The following is a 14,405-nucleotide window of genomic DNA, read 5'->3' on the forward strand; positions in this document are numbered from 1 at the left end:
ATAATTATTAGCACAAAACCTTACTTGGTAACGAGTAATGGGGAGAGGTTGATAGTATAAAACATTGTGAGAAACAGCTCCCTCTGAAGTAACGTGGTTTTCGAGAAAGAAGTAATTTTCCACGAATTTGATTTCAAGACCTTCAGATTTAGAATTTGAGGTCCCGAAATCAAGCATCTGAAAGTGCACCACGTCGTGTGACAAGGGTGTATTTTCTTTCATTATTATCTCGCAACTTCGACGACCAATTGAGCTCAAATTTTCACAGGTTTGTTATTTTATGCATAATATATTGAGAGAGACAAGTGAGAAGACACTTTACCATGATCCTTAATCCTTAGGATGGGACATAAGGCTGATGGTCCCCTGTGTTGTGTAACACACGCAAAAAGACACAGTGCACTTCTCGAAAAGAGAAGGGGTTCCCCTTCGCCTGGTGTTCCTGGTTTGATTGGCTGCATATTGCACATTGTAAACCATTACATGGTGCTATTTAAAATGAGTAGGTCTCCTAATTCAAACGTAGACCCACATGCCTTGCAGAAAAATACTGTATGTTAGAGCGTCTTGAGCATCACTGAGTGACGGATATGAGCGCTGTATAAGAAGCCCCTATTATTATTAATATCTTGTACCATTTTTGTTGCCATGACATCGCACCACCAGCATTCTGTTCATCAACTCTTCACAAAGTCCTCGGCTAATTCTTTGCGTCCGACGTGCTTGATGTGTTTTCCCTGAGCAATGATGTCACCGCTGGAGTTCATGAGATTGGCCGTTGTGAATGCAAGGCTCTCGCCGGCTTTAACGACCTCAGCATCCATGGTCAGCTTGTCCCCAATCTTGGCAGCCTTAAGAAAGCTGTGAAAATTAGAATATTGTACAAATGAAAACACTCTCATCGGTTACTTGTTCATCATTATTCCCCTACTCGGACTTTACGATCATCTCAACAGTCATTGCTTTCTGCTACTAGAGCTTCTTCCATTTTTTATGGCCACAGATCTTTTTCTTACGCCGCACCGTTTCTTTGGAATAGTCTTCCTGTGCATATTCGCCAAGCTAATACCTTACAATGTTTTAAGTCCTTGTTGAAAACTCATTTGTTTAAAGCTTCCTTTTTGTAATTTGCCTATTTGTATCTTGTATCTTTCTCTAATTGTTTATTTTATTGTTTCTTTAATGCGCTTAGAGGCTTTTGCATTAGGCGCTTTACAAATGTCTTATTATTATTATTATTATTATAACTAGCAGGGAGATTAGGGGCATGGGAACCCCATCTCAGATCCCTTATCCCCTCTTGCCCCAACCCCAAAGTGAGATTGAAAAATTAAATTAATCTAAAAGCCACCCCATCCTAAATTTTGTCTTTGTCCCTGTCATGAGCTTTTACATAAAGTAAAACAAATCTTCACTCAACGTTCTGTACCAGAAGTACGTGTACAACGTAAGTTATTGTAAAAGAGGGATAAATATGTGATAAAGGTCAAAAGTCTAGCAACCACTTGACCTGGTAAAGTTAAGAACTGCCAATCATACTCTCAGGGTCAACAGACAACAGGCAAAACAAACTAATTGCAGTGCTAATATTATAACTGATTGTTTATATGGCTGCTAAGAAACTAAACCACTTTAGGTATTAAAGGAACACATTGCCTTGGATCGGTCGAGTTGGTCTTTGAAAAGCGTTTGTAACCGTTTTTTATAAAATGCATATGGGTAGAAAGATGTTGTAAAAGTAGAATACAATGATCCACACAAACATGCCTCGAAATTGCACGGTTTTCCTTTTACCTCGTCGACTAACACGGTCGGCCATTTATGGGAGTCAAATTTTTTACTCCCATAAATGGCCGACCGTGTTAGTTCGCACAGTAAAAGGAAAACCACGTAATGATTTCGAGGCAAACTTGTGTGGATCATTGAATTCTACTTTTAAAACATCTTTCCAACCATATGCATTTTATAAAAAAACCGGTTACAAACGCTTTTTGTAGATCAACTCGTCCGATCCAAGGCAACGTGTTCCTTTAAGTCAATAATTTCTGCTAAGCTCCTCTGCAGAGGACCTGGCTCTCCAATGCATTGTGTGATGCAATCCCGCGCATCATTTATAACTGTGAACTAGCAAGTTGTCAAGCGTGATGGTGCTGTTTTACTCCGGTGGTCATCCCCTAAAAAATACTTCGCACTCACTTTTTGCAATGATATGTTAGCCTTGGCATTATGGCCATATTGCTTGGACTCGGATTTCACCCAGAATCCTACTCATGCGCAGCACAGGGACAAGTAGTAATGTATCGTAAAAAACACATTTTTTTTCTACTTTGTGAGCTACTCACCTAACACAGAGCTCTATACTAACGCCTGGTACACCCGCTGTTGACGATATAACAGCTACTGTGGTTAGAGTGTCTACTAATGTGGATATAAACCCTCCATGTAGCGTTCCTCGTCTGTTTGCTTGCTCTTCCTGCACCGTCAGCTCACACTGACATCGCCCAGGGCTTGCAGATGTGATATCAACCTGAACCAATATGACAATTTACATTACATTATAGAAGTTTAAACCTACTATATGATTTGAGGCATTGCATGGTGAGGTATCAATACCTTAGGTTTACGGTAACACCGCGTGTGAATCTACTTGCCAGGTAGAGTTTGTATCCTCTTATCTCTTCAGTCCCCCAGATGATGACTAGAGCAAGCTAGTCGAAACGTTGAGACCTTAAGAACTCCGCCGTAGTGCAGTTAACTTAAGCTAAAGTAGTCGTCTCAGCCAATTTTCTATAACTTCCGCCCAGGTAATAGTTAAAAAGCAGGACAGTTCATTTCAGAACTGAGATTGAGAAGTCTCCCGAATAATTTTATTAATCTACTCCGTGGTAGTAGAATAAAGAAAGACAGTTCTCTAAGTCTATGAAAGAACAAACTCTACCATGGTGTTTACCGCAAACCAAATTAAGTTTGCCTGTTTGTAAAGCTGTACTGTACATGCGGTAGGCCCGAGTTGCATGTGCCGAGTTTGCAAGGTGCTGAAGTGACCGATACCCACCTATAATTAACAAATAGGACTAGGACTCTAGTACTACCGCTAGTACTAGGATAGTAGTAGTAGTCAGTCACATGGTCCTCTTCCTACACCTCTATGACCTACCACCACTACTACGTATTATAACATACCTCTTGCTTGTTCTGTAATCTGGTTGGCTGAAACACGGTCACGTGGGATGAACTAATACAGTCTAGTGATCGCGCGCGCGTGTTTTGCGGGAACTAGTACCCGAGTGGGCACTAGTCTTTGAAAATAGTACCCGGTTACAGCGCCCTCTCTTGATATGAAACGTGAACAGCAACTACAAAACTTCATTTCTTTTCCAGATTTCTGTTCTTATTTGACCTTTAAGACCGAGCTGTCTTATAAAACACATATTAACTGGCATAATTCGGTAACTAGTGTACGTCTATTCCCCCTCGGGCCTGTGAGTGACCAGAAGATGGGCCTATTTCCCTCGGCCTCAGGAAATAGGGCCCTATTCTGGTCACTCAAAAGTCCCTCGGGGGAATAGACGTACACTAGTTACCTCACTCTTTGCCAGTCAACATGTGTATACTAGTACTACTGTAACTGTATACACTGAAAAGGTATGGGCTAGTAGACCCAGTATCTGAGGTGCTGTATTCCTTTTTCGAAATTTTGACATTTTCTGTCATTGACAGAAAAAGTCAATCGAATTTTGACATTTTCTGTCATTGACAGAAAATGTCAAAATTTTGAAAAAGAAATACAGCGCTGACAGAAAATGTCAAAATTTCGAAAAAAGAATACAGCGCCTACTCATAGAACTTTTTCGGTTTCCGAAATAGTTCTAGCTAGGGTAGGAGTAACAGCGCCCCAGTTACTGGGTCTAAAAAATACCCAAGGCCAAGGCTAGCACAAAAATGGTTCGTCTGACTGATCTTGTAAACTGGTTTTCACATGAAGTTGGCTCACTCTCTGAAACACCCAATGATAATCTCAAGATACTTATGATTAATAAAAATAATCAGCCTGCAGTTAACAGGGGTCTTACTTTACTTAGTACGCTCTCAAAACGATGCCCTGTCATAAGCAATCGCCAAACTTGTTTTGCTGCTTGTGTTGATGCACCGGAGGCTGCCATCTTGAATACATCAATGTCAACAGAGGGCGATATTTCATAAAATAGCGGCAATTCGAATCAGGAAGGATGTTGAAAGTCGAGTCACAAGACTATCACAAGAAAGTTTCAAATAGAAGCAAACGAAAAGAAAGTGTAGCAGCAATGCAACGCTTTTGTGATTGTACACAAATAATAAATGTATTTGTTTTTATTACACTGCTCAAACATAATATTATGACAAAAGAATAAACCAATTTTTGTATACACTGTAGGCTAGAAATGTAGACCCTTATATTATTGCCGACAATTATTTTCTTTGGTTAAAATCACAACAAAATGCACAACACAATCAACCAGTGAAAAACACCTTAGGTTTAAAACGTTTAAAAAAAAGTGGTTCAGATAAGAACAATTTGTAAGTTTAACCAAATAAAACACTGCCTGTTGCACACAGTCAGCTGATCACATCAATTTTGTGGTTTTTATGAAAATGTTATAAAAGCTGCCAATCATTAAACTAGAAGTCTAGCAAGTTTTGCTAGACTTCAAAACTTTCCTTGAAATACTAGAGGTATTACCAGAAACAATAATTGGGAAAAGATGACAAATAAGGTTGCACATAGGCCTATTAATTAGCACAAACTTGTCATTATTTAAGAAACAAAATAATACACTATAGAAATGTTAAGTTACCTGAAAGGAGATATATTGAAATCTCTTTATCAACAATAAAATGCATCATACTAAACTATTATTTTTATTATTAAATTTTATAAATATATCCATACAACTTTCACTATAGTTTTAACAAAAGTATAATACAATTTACCACTCATGTTTTTTAGGAAATAGGTTTGTAGAAGCACTTGATGTTGTATACACAAACCCATCACAATTCCTGTTGCGTCAAAACATTGCTGTGACACCTTTTAGTACAGTTATGTTTTCCACAAAATTGCCTTTTTTGTTGCTGTAATTTAGGAAGAAACTTGGAAGAACATTAGTTGAGATTAGACATTCAAGAATAAAACTTTTTAAAACAATACACTGTATCTCCTGAGGTCTAAATGCACACACTTCCTTTGATAAAATACCATATGAAAATTCTTTAAATATATAAATAAACAGGTTCTGTGAAGAAACTGACAGATTAAGTTCAGCTGAGCACCGTAAATGTTAAAACAAATATATTAATACATTGTACATATCAACTTGGATGTCAGTCCTGGTTAAAGGCAGTGGACACTATTGGTAATTACTCAAAATAATTATAAGCATGAAACCTTAAATGGTAACAAGTAATGGGGAGCTGTTGATAGTATAAAACATTGTGAGAAACGGCTCCCTCTAAAGTTAGGTAGTTTTCGAATAAGAAGTAAATTTCCACGAATTTGATTTCGAGACCTCAAAATTAGATTTTGAGGTCCCGTAATCTACGCATCTAAAGCACACAACTTTGTGTGACAAGGGCTTTTCCATTTCTTTCATTATTATCTTGCAACTTCAACGACCAATTGAGCTCAAATTTTCACAGGTTTGTTATTTTATGCGTATGTTGAGTGCACTAGTGTCCAGTGTCTTTAATGGGAATAATTACCAAAAGTACACCCTGTTATTCAAAAGCCTGACACAAAAAAAAAAGTTTTTGTTTAAAACATGGCCCCTTTATGAGAGGACTATCGTTTTTGCTGGAACCTTTTCAGGGCACAAAGGCAATGATTTTGGGGCAAATTACTCAGTGGGCATTTAGGCAATTGCTTCTGTTGTCACTTTCAGGCCCTTACTAGATGACGATCCCCCCATGCAAACTTTCTAATCCTTTATAAATAATAAATAGCTCTCACAGAAAACAAGTTGAACTCAACATAAATAATAAACCGTCTATTTTAAAAGATGAGGTATAAAGTTTCAGACTTACTCCCTGAAAAAATCAGGAGGTTCATTGCCAGTTAGAAACCATGTTTTAAAACTAAATACATTGTTGTGTAAAACATCTGGGCCCAATTTCATGGCTCTGCTTACCTTAAGCACAGAATCGGCGCTTACGGAAGCAGGGAATTCTGTGCTTACAGCAAGCGTATTTCACCGGTTAGCGGCGAATTTGGGCTTCTGCGCGTGCATACTTCACGTTACTAGGCATTCTACGCCTACAAGGCACGCGCAGAAATTCGCCGCTTGCACTGAAGTGGGGAATCGTGATCGTAAGCCAGAATTCGGCGGTAAGCAGAGTCATGAAATTGGGCCCTGATTTGACGAGGGTGGACAGTCGACATTAGCTCCCTGAGACATTGAAAGTTGACAAACTATAGCATCGAGACAACTTCAAGTGAACGAAGCAGTTTGAAATCTTCCACGCCGACATCCACCCGTGTCACCAACTTTTCATGATTACGTAGCTAGGTTGATGTTTTTATACATAACGCGTGCATACAACACCCGTGTGCCAGTAGAACGATTACTTTCTTAGTGTATGCTTAGTAGACTGTTGTACGCTGACAGTCCACAACACATGTGTATTTACCCTGTGCGTGAATACTGAGGAGAAATCTTGTTAAAACACCAAAAATACCACCTGGCATGTGATGGTGAATGGACCAGTCTTTATCATGAACAAGTTTGAGGTAGTTATATATTTTAGAAACCTCACATGTATTACCAAAATCCATCTTAAACCAAATTTAAAAATATATTTCACAACAAAATCCAATATAACAGCCCTTTGAAACTGGTACCAGCGCCAAATGTGGTTTATCCTGAAAATTAGATCATGCAATTGTTCATGGCCTCACATTTCAACCATAGCACAGTTTTTCTCAATAGGTTAATTTTCTACACCTTGGCTGGTAAGCATTATAATTCCCCCCTTCCACAAAAAGTTAATCTGCAACATTTGGGCGCCTGTGCTGACTCTACCCTGCCATGCTACATGAAACTGAAATCTACCTGAATCAACTACTTTCTTCGCCAAGCAACAGTCTCTTTCCTGCAATATGTTTGATGTGTTTTCCCTGAGCAACAATATCACCGTTTGCATTGATGAGGCTGGCCGTCGTGAAGGCTAGAGTTTTCCCAACTTTGGTGACCTCGGCATCCATGGTGATTTTTTCCCCAATCTTGGCAGCTTTAAGATAACTTTAAAGTAAAAAATAAAAGCACAAAATATTATAAATGGAGAGCTGTTGAAAATTGTGAGAAACGGCTTCCTCTGAAGTAACGTATTATTTGAGAAAGAGGCAACATCTCACTCAAATAATTAAATACTTCAGCTGAAGCCTTTTATAATGCTTCTGAAAGCACACACATTAATTTGTTGTGCCACAATATTACTTTGTCGTTCATTATTCTCTTGCAACTTCGATGACCAATTGAGTCCAGTGCCTTTAATGTGTCAGATTTTTTTACCGCACGAGGGCGCTCTTAAACATTTTTGTATCACTTCCAGGGGGTATACTCATTCATACCCAAAACAGTAATTAAAGACTGGAACACGTTACTACCACAGACGTCAAATCCATCACGGACAATTAGGACTTTTAAAAGAGCCGTTATAATCCACCTCTAAAGCCACTAAAACTACGACGAAACCAAAGTGACAGAACACCAATTAAAAGTGTGCAGGATGAATCACGTATACCCCCAGAAGTGATACTTTTGAGAGCGCCCTCACGCAGTCAAAAATATGGTGTATTTGCAGTTAATTTCTTGACCAACCTGACACTGAGATCCACACTGACTCCTGGCACACCAACTGGTGTAGTCATGATAGCGACTGTAGTGAGTGAATCTACTAGCGTTGCAATAAAGCCACCATGTAGAGTACCCATCATGTTGGTTTGCTCCGCCTCTACGGTCATCTCACAACGACATTGACCTGCACTGGCAGAGATAAGATTCACCTGAAAAGAAAGTGTGAACTCGTTATTCTTCTTCTTCTTTTTCTCATGTATGGCGAGAACAAAATGTTTTAGATACCCAGACTGAGTACTCTCTAGCGACCTCATCCACTTCCCTCATCCCAGGGATGCCATTTGGTGGTTTAAAGACACTGGACACTCTCGAAAATTCTCAAAGACTAGTCTTCACAGTTGGTGTATCTCAACATATGTGCATAAAATAACAAACCTGTGAAAATTTGAGCTCAATCGGCCGTCGAAGTTGCGAGATATTAATGAAAGAAAAAACACCCTTGTCGCACCATGGTCACACAAAGTTGTGTGCTTTGAGATGTTTGATTTCAGGACTTCAAATTCTAAATCTGAGGTCTCGAAATCAAATTTGTGGAAAATAATTTTTTTCTCGAAAACTATGTCACTTCAGAGGGAGCTGTTTCTCAAAATGTTGTATATTATCAACAGCTCCCCATTACTCGTAATCAAGAAAGGTTTTATGCTTTTAATTATTTTGAGTAATTACCAATTAGTGTCCACTGTCACAGTGTCACAGTGGTCAACTGGTCAGACTGCAGGACTTGCAATCACAAGATTGTGGGTTAGAATCCCCCAGCTAACCACTGACTTCACAATGACTGGAATAAATAACTGTCGTCTAGTTACTGAATCACAATTTTAAGAGTTGTGCAATTCATATACATAGACCCCTTTAAAAAACCAATGTTTGTGTTCATGAGAGAGATTGGCTGTTGCCCGCTTGGCGATGGTGCCCGCTGCACCACACTCACAAGTTGGACTTCTGATTTCAGATAACAGTGTGTTATTTTTGTGAGCAATTTTTGTTTGTAATTTATCTATCTATCTTCCAGAGGAGTATAGTCGAACTTAGGTGCAAATGTGCTTGGTCTCGGTAATAAGTATTCAACAAATTGTGCTGCAAACTGAAATCAAGGTGCATGTTAGTTGCGATATCGTAACCCGTTTCCAATTAATACCGCCCTCTCTTGACTTCTTATTGAAAATATACCGCCATCTATTGACAGAGAGAGGTTAAAAAAGTCGGTGCTTTTTCTCCGCCTAAATCGGTTAAGAAATGAGGTTTTTATGTATTTTTTTACCATTGTGTTTGTGGGCATCATTTTTACTAAATTTCCTACTTTAAACTTAAGAAAGGTATACATTCAGCGACGGCCGGGTATTCTGTCGAACCTACATCAGTAAAATCCTTGTCCTTTTTTTTGGAAAAGTTTCCGTATGGCGCCACCCCTTTTTCATTCGATATGATATAATTAGGGATGTCAGTTGAAATTATAATGTTTTTTTTTTTGCTTTGCAATGTGGCTATAATGAAAGAACACAGTGATAGGAGTTGTTAGGTGGTAGTTTGAAGAAAATCGGTCAAGGGATTCCAAAGTTATGATTAATTTACAGGTCAAGTTCAACAAGGCCATTGCTAATAGCAACTAACGTAAACAATAAACAAACAAATAACAATGTTATCAGGGTCCTAATTAACAAACTAAGGTTTCAAGTCGCACAAAACCTAAATATATTACTTCCTTGCAAAAAGTTTTATGAGAATAGAAGAAATAAAACAATTTGATTGCTAGGAATTTAAATTAACAAGTTTTAAAGAAAGACCTAAAGTCCCGAGGGATTAGTGAAAGGTGTGAATATTGACTTTTCACTGCTTTTTAAACAAACAAACAAACATTGAACAAACCCATGTTTTCAAAGGAACATATCTCAAAAAGTAAATGTCTGACAATGTTCATTTTTGGAGCACTAATAGAAAAGTCAGGTGCCTCAAAAGAAAATAAAGAACAACAATAACAATCCATTATCTTATTTATTGTTTGTTTTTTAAATATGCAAATTATGCCTAATTGCGGGTAATTTGATCCCGGTTTTATAAATAAACAATGAATAAACTTGTGTTTTCAAAAGGGAATATCTCAAAAGTAAATGTCTGACTACCTTCATTTTTGGAGCAGGAATAGGAAAGTGAGATTCATTTCAGATAATTTAACAAAAAAACAAAAAAAAACCATTATGCTGTTTATTGTTTTGTTTCTTAAATATGCAAATTATGCATAATTGGTGGTTATTTGAATCCCGTTCTATAATAAACTCACGTTTTCAAAAAGGAATATCTCAAAAAGTAAATATGTCACCACCTTCATTTTTGGACCAGGAATAGGAAAGCAAGATACCTTTAGGATATGTATGCAAAAACAATATCCACCAACTAATTTGTTAATTAATTAAATTTGTTATTTTTTTTAAATATGCAAATTAGGTGTAATTGTTGTTTCAAGAATTTTCATCAAAATAAGGGCAGTTGTTGTAGAAAATATGTGTTAAACTTAAAGTTATTTATTAATAAAAGTAAATGTTAATTAAAAATCAAAGAAAAACTGAACTGTGTTTAATTTGCTCCAACTTACAGACTGATAATTGTTTTATACAGAAGCTAGGTTGTGCACTGACTCTACTGGACGTTTCAGTTAAAGTTTAGTAAAATTGAAAAAAAAAATGAGAACTGAATTCTGAAAACCGAACACTAATGACACTGAAAGAGTATAAAAATCAACTCAAAAGTTTGTTTTTCGAAGATAATATGAATACACTCTATAAACAACCAAAATTTCTCTAGAAACAATTTAAAATTCCCGCTGTTATTCTTCAATTTTGGTAAACAATACTTGCGACACTTTCCACACGTCCGATCTTAACCTTGGAAACGTCAACAATGCACACTCAAGCCCGATGGTCGGGCGTCGGAAATCTTGACGCGCGATCATAAAAAGACATGGTTTTTAGGCCTCAGTCTTAGGATTGCGCGCAAGTCTTCCGTCGCGCGACCATCGCGCGACCGACTATAAACCGGCCTTCTCACGGGGGACGCGGCGCTGTAGTCTCCATTTTGCAAAACCATTGCGCAGCATACAATAGTCTGGTTTCGGCCCAATGACGTCACCCCGTAAACAGCTTTGCCGTGTGCTGCATGCGTTACTCTTTATAAGAGGTGGAAACCAGACAACTAGCTGTATACACAACCTCTGTACCGGATAGGTGCATAAACTTGAGCAACCCCTCGTGTTGATTGCGCTTTCATCGGAAACTGCCTCGTTCTTGAACTTTGACACTGCTGTCATTCGTTAGATCACGAATGGGGCTTTCCAACGGTATGCAACTGTATCGCGGGCTGACAGGCTTTCATTGCGTTTAATCAAACGCTACATTTGTTCGGTGTTTTATTAATTCAAGATCATGTTTATCGCCCTGACCCGGGTTAAATATGAAAAGATAAACATCTAAGCTTCATTTTAAGGGGAAGTATGACAATATTGGGACATATTTCGTGAGACTACAACCACAACGAAAAACTTCATCACGCTCGGAAACAAAAAGTTAATAAATCGACGGGACGCAGAAAAGCGATGTTTTCAGCGCAAAGTACGGATTTAAATTGCCCTATTCTAGAAAACTAAAATTATAGTAAGTGTCAAATTCAATCAAGTACTACATCAAAGTGGTCTTAATACATTCATTTTGTTAAAAAAAAATTTATTCTCCTCCATTTTGTTAAAATAATTTTTGGAAGATGAAACATTGACACTGGACGTGAAAAAGTTCGCCATTTTTACGCGTGTCACGTGACCCGTTTTGACATCCCTAATATAATATAGTATCTAATTAACCTCATTGAGATATCCCTTTTTGTAAAATTGAGTGAAAAAGTGGTGGCGCCATACGGAAAGTTATCCATTGGTGGCGACGACCGGAAGATTACCCGGCGACCAGAAGATTTCGCATGTTTGTTGTCCTTTGGAAGGCATCCATAACTCATTAACAAAATCACCTACATCGATGAAGTGGCGTTGCCGTTTGCACCATAAACGAGATATACCCGATTCAAAAGAATAGCAATAGGAAAATCCATCAGTCCATTACATCACCCTGATCAGATGATGTAGTAGTAGGCTAGGGTAGGGTAGGGTAGGGATGAACTCAATCCAGGTTTCAGTTACTTACTTTGTTTGTAACACTGTCGAATCGGTTGGCCAACATCATCATTTTCAACATCTGCCTTGCAGCTTGTGTTGTTGCAGCTACGGAGGCTGCCATTTTTTACTTCTTATATAAAACAATCAACAGAGGGCGCTAGGCAAGGTAAATTCTCACACAGCAGGCTCGACCGTCACATTAATGCTAAAACGATGGGGGTACTCAGCGGGGTACATGGTATAATGTTCTTTTGTTTAATTTTTTTGGGGTGATTTGGTGTTTGTTTGATGGTCGGGTATTGCAGGAGATTCTTTAATGTGCACTTCTGGGCTTCAAATTTGACCCATAACGTTGACATACAAAGATTAGCTTTTTTGAATGTTAACTGATCTTGCATTGGACGACCTTGCAGCGAGGGCGTTTGTTATAACGCCCTCGTCTACAACTGCATCTGTTTCAATTGATATATCTGATGAATAATGGTAGCATATGTGCCTGATTCTACCTAATAAAAAGGGTTATTTGACTCATGATGTTTTAGTCGTTATGTAGTAGGACCTATTCATGACATTCTATTAAAAAGTATGCTTGTTTGTTTATTTGCTTTCCATAAGTTCTTGATAGGATGGGTCGGGATGAAGACTTTGAACTGGTGGACTCTGCGTGCTCAATTTACAATCGAGACAATGAATTCAGAGTTGGCATTTTGCCCACAGCTTTTGGAATCCTTTTAAAGGATTCGGGTACCTTTTCAAAATGTCCACAGATTTACATTAAACTTACAGGGTTTGAAGATAATGATAGTGGAAAGCTTCCCTTCAAATAATACTAACTAAGGTTGTGTAGTTTTTGAGAAATGAGCAAAACAAGTCACAAAATAATTTTGGTCTCATGAGACTAAAATTATTTTAACATGTAAAATCCCCCTAACCAGTTATGATATTATACCAAAACCATAGCAAAACATAGCACCTCATCAGTAAGTAAAATTTCAAGGGAAGCTTTCTACTATCATAATCTTCAAACTGTGTAAGTTTAATGAAAAACTGTGGACATTGTGTTTTTTGTTAGGAAAAGGTACATAATACCCTTTAAAGGCACTAGACACATGTGGTAATTACCAACAATAATTCTTAGCATAAAAACCTAATTGGTATACGAGCAACAACGAGCTGTTGATATAGTATAAAACATTGTGAGAAACGAATCTCTCTCAAAAGTTTAGTTTTTGAGAAAGAAGTAATTTCTCATTAAAATTTGAATACTGAACTAAATTTTACAGATTTGTTATTTTGGTATATTAATGAGATATACACCAAGTGAGAACACTGGTCTTCGACCATCACCAAACGTGTCCAGTGCCTTTAAAGGGGACCATATAACCCAAAACATGTTTATGCAATGTGCTGAATGCTCTGTTATATCGCGAACTGTTTACATTTCTTTTTTAAATATTGTTGTGCGACAATTTTTCACCCAGTACAAATTGAGACAAGTTCAGATACTAGACTGCAATGCAATGAGCTTCAATAGAACATTTCAAAAATGCTAACAAACTAGCAGAGACAAACCCTGCGATCTGAGTAAATAAACCAGCAATTATTACATCAAGAGCTATCACAGAAATAATTGGTAAACAGTATTAGGCCCCTGTATTATGTTCTTTTATTATTTAATTAATTTTTTTTTTTTCTATGTACGAAACCAGACACTTTTAGAATGGACTTAGACGACCTCACAGTTTACATTATAAATCAATGGACAGGAACAGCAAACAATTCAGTAGGCCCTACACAGAACCTACTCGTCCCAAAAGTCCCCCATATCCCGCGCAGTTCCAAAGACCCAAGACAAAGCCTTTTATATTACACCGAAGTTTCCCATAAGCGTTACTTCCATTGGTTTTTAAAAATCATTTACATCATAAAAAAATCTGCATGTATTTTGCATGTTAATCAATTGCCTTGTTATAAAATGGACAAATATAAATAAAATGCATTAATCTGGGGGCGGGTGGCAAAGGGGAAGGGGGGAAATTAATTGTTTTTAGAGGAAAGAGTGAAATCGTACATGTAGCCGTGTGTAAACAAGTCAGTGGATGATACCACAGTGTGACAACGGAAACCATTTTGATAGCTATAAAGATGTTTTCTTGTAGATCCGTTTTTTTTTTAAACTTTAGGACAAACAACGAAACAATATAGGACAGTAATGGTAGGCCTATTCAGCCCATGACGCAAATAAACATACCGGGACATGAAATAAATTCATTTCGATTTAAATTAACAAGTTAAAATAAGCTAAATACATTTACCAAATTTACCAAAGTTTATTATGCAGTTACGGGTTCAACAACGTACAC

At 37.6% G+C, this 14,405-nt stretch overlaps 2 protein-coding genes across 3 annotated transcripts; both read right to left on the reverse strand.

Moving 5' to 3' along the window:
* Positions 1-216: 216 nt before the first annotated feature.
* Positions 217-4,202, reverse strand: LOC117304712 (acyl-coenzyme A thioesterase 13-like). Its single transcript, XM_033789310.1, has 3 exons — positions 4,074-4,202; positions 2,343-2,527; positions 217-861 (listed from the first exon to the last, which is right to left on the reverse strand). The coding sequence occupies exons 1-3, from the start codon at positions 4,161-4,163 to the stop codon at positions 678-680; spliced, it is 459 nt and encodes a 152-aa protein (XP_033645201.1). The 5' UTR covers positions 4,164-4,202; the 3' UTR covers positions 217-677.
* A 2,394-nt stretch (positions 4,203-6,596) lies between these two features.
* On the reverse strand, positions 6,597-12,163 carry LOC117304871 (acyl-coenzyme A thioesterase 13-like). Of its 2 annotated transcripts, XM_033789505.1 has the most exons (4): positions 12,071-12,163; positions 7,854-8,038; positions 7,086-7,274; positions 6,597-6,664 (listed from the first exon to the last, which is right to left on the reverse strand). In XM_033789505.1, the coding sequence occupies exons 1-3, from the start codon at positions 12,161-12,163 to the stop codon at positions 7,091-7,093; spliced, it is 462 nt and encodes a 153-aa protein (XP_033645396.1). In that variant the 3' UTR covers positions 6,597-6,664; positions 7,086-7,090. The 2 variants fall into 2 exon arrangements, with proteins under 2 accessions (XP_033645396.1, XP_033645395.1); XM_033789504.1 differs by having other exon boundaries at positions 6,598-7,274.
* Positions 12,164-14,405: the final 2,242 nt, after the last annotated feature.

The sequence above is a fragment of the Asterias rubens genome, chromosome 21 (assembly GCF_902459465.1).
Source record: "Asterias rubens chromosome 21, eAstRub1.3, whole genome shotgun sequence".
NCBI lineage: Eukaryota > Metazoa > Echinodermata > Asteroidea > Forcipulatida > Asteriidae > Asterias > Asterias rubens.

Coding starts and splice junctions, on each gene's coding strand:
- LOC117304712 (XM_033789310.1), bottom strand. CDS start 4,163: ATGGCAGCCTCCGGTGCATCAACACAAGCAGCAAAACAAGTTTGGCGA. Junction 2,528..4,073: donor TTGAGAGCGTACTAAGTAAA/GTAAGACCCCTG, acceptor ATATTGGTTCAG/GTTGATATCACATCTGCAAG. Junction 862..2,342: donor AGTATAGAGCTCTGTGTTAG/GTGAGTAGCTCA, acceptor TAATTTTCACAG/CTTTCTTAAGGCTGCCAAGA.
- LOC117304871 (XM_033789505.1), bottom strand. CDS start 12,163: ATGGCAGCCTCCGTAGCTGCAACAACACAAGCTGCAAGGCAGATGTTG. Junction 8,039..12,070: donor TCGACAGTGTTACAAACAAA/GTAAGTAACTGA, acceptor CTTTCTTTTCAG/GTGAATCTTATCTCTGCCAG. Junction 7,275..7,853: donor AGTGTGGATCTCAGTGTCAG/GTTGGTCAAGAA, acceptor TTTACTTTAAAG/TTATCTTAAAGCTGCCAAGA.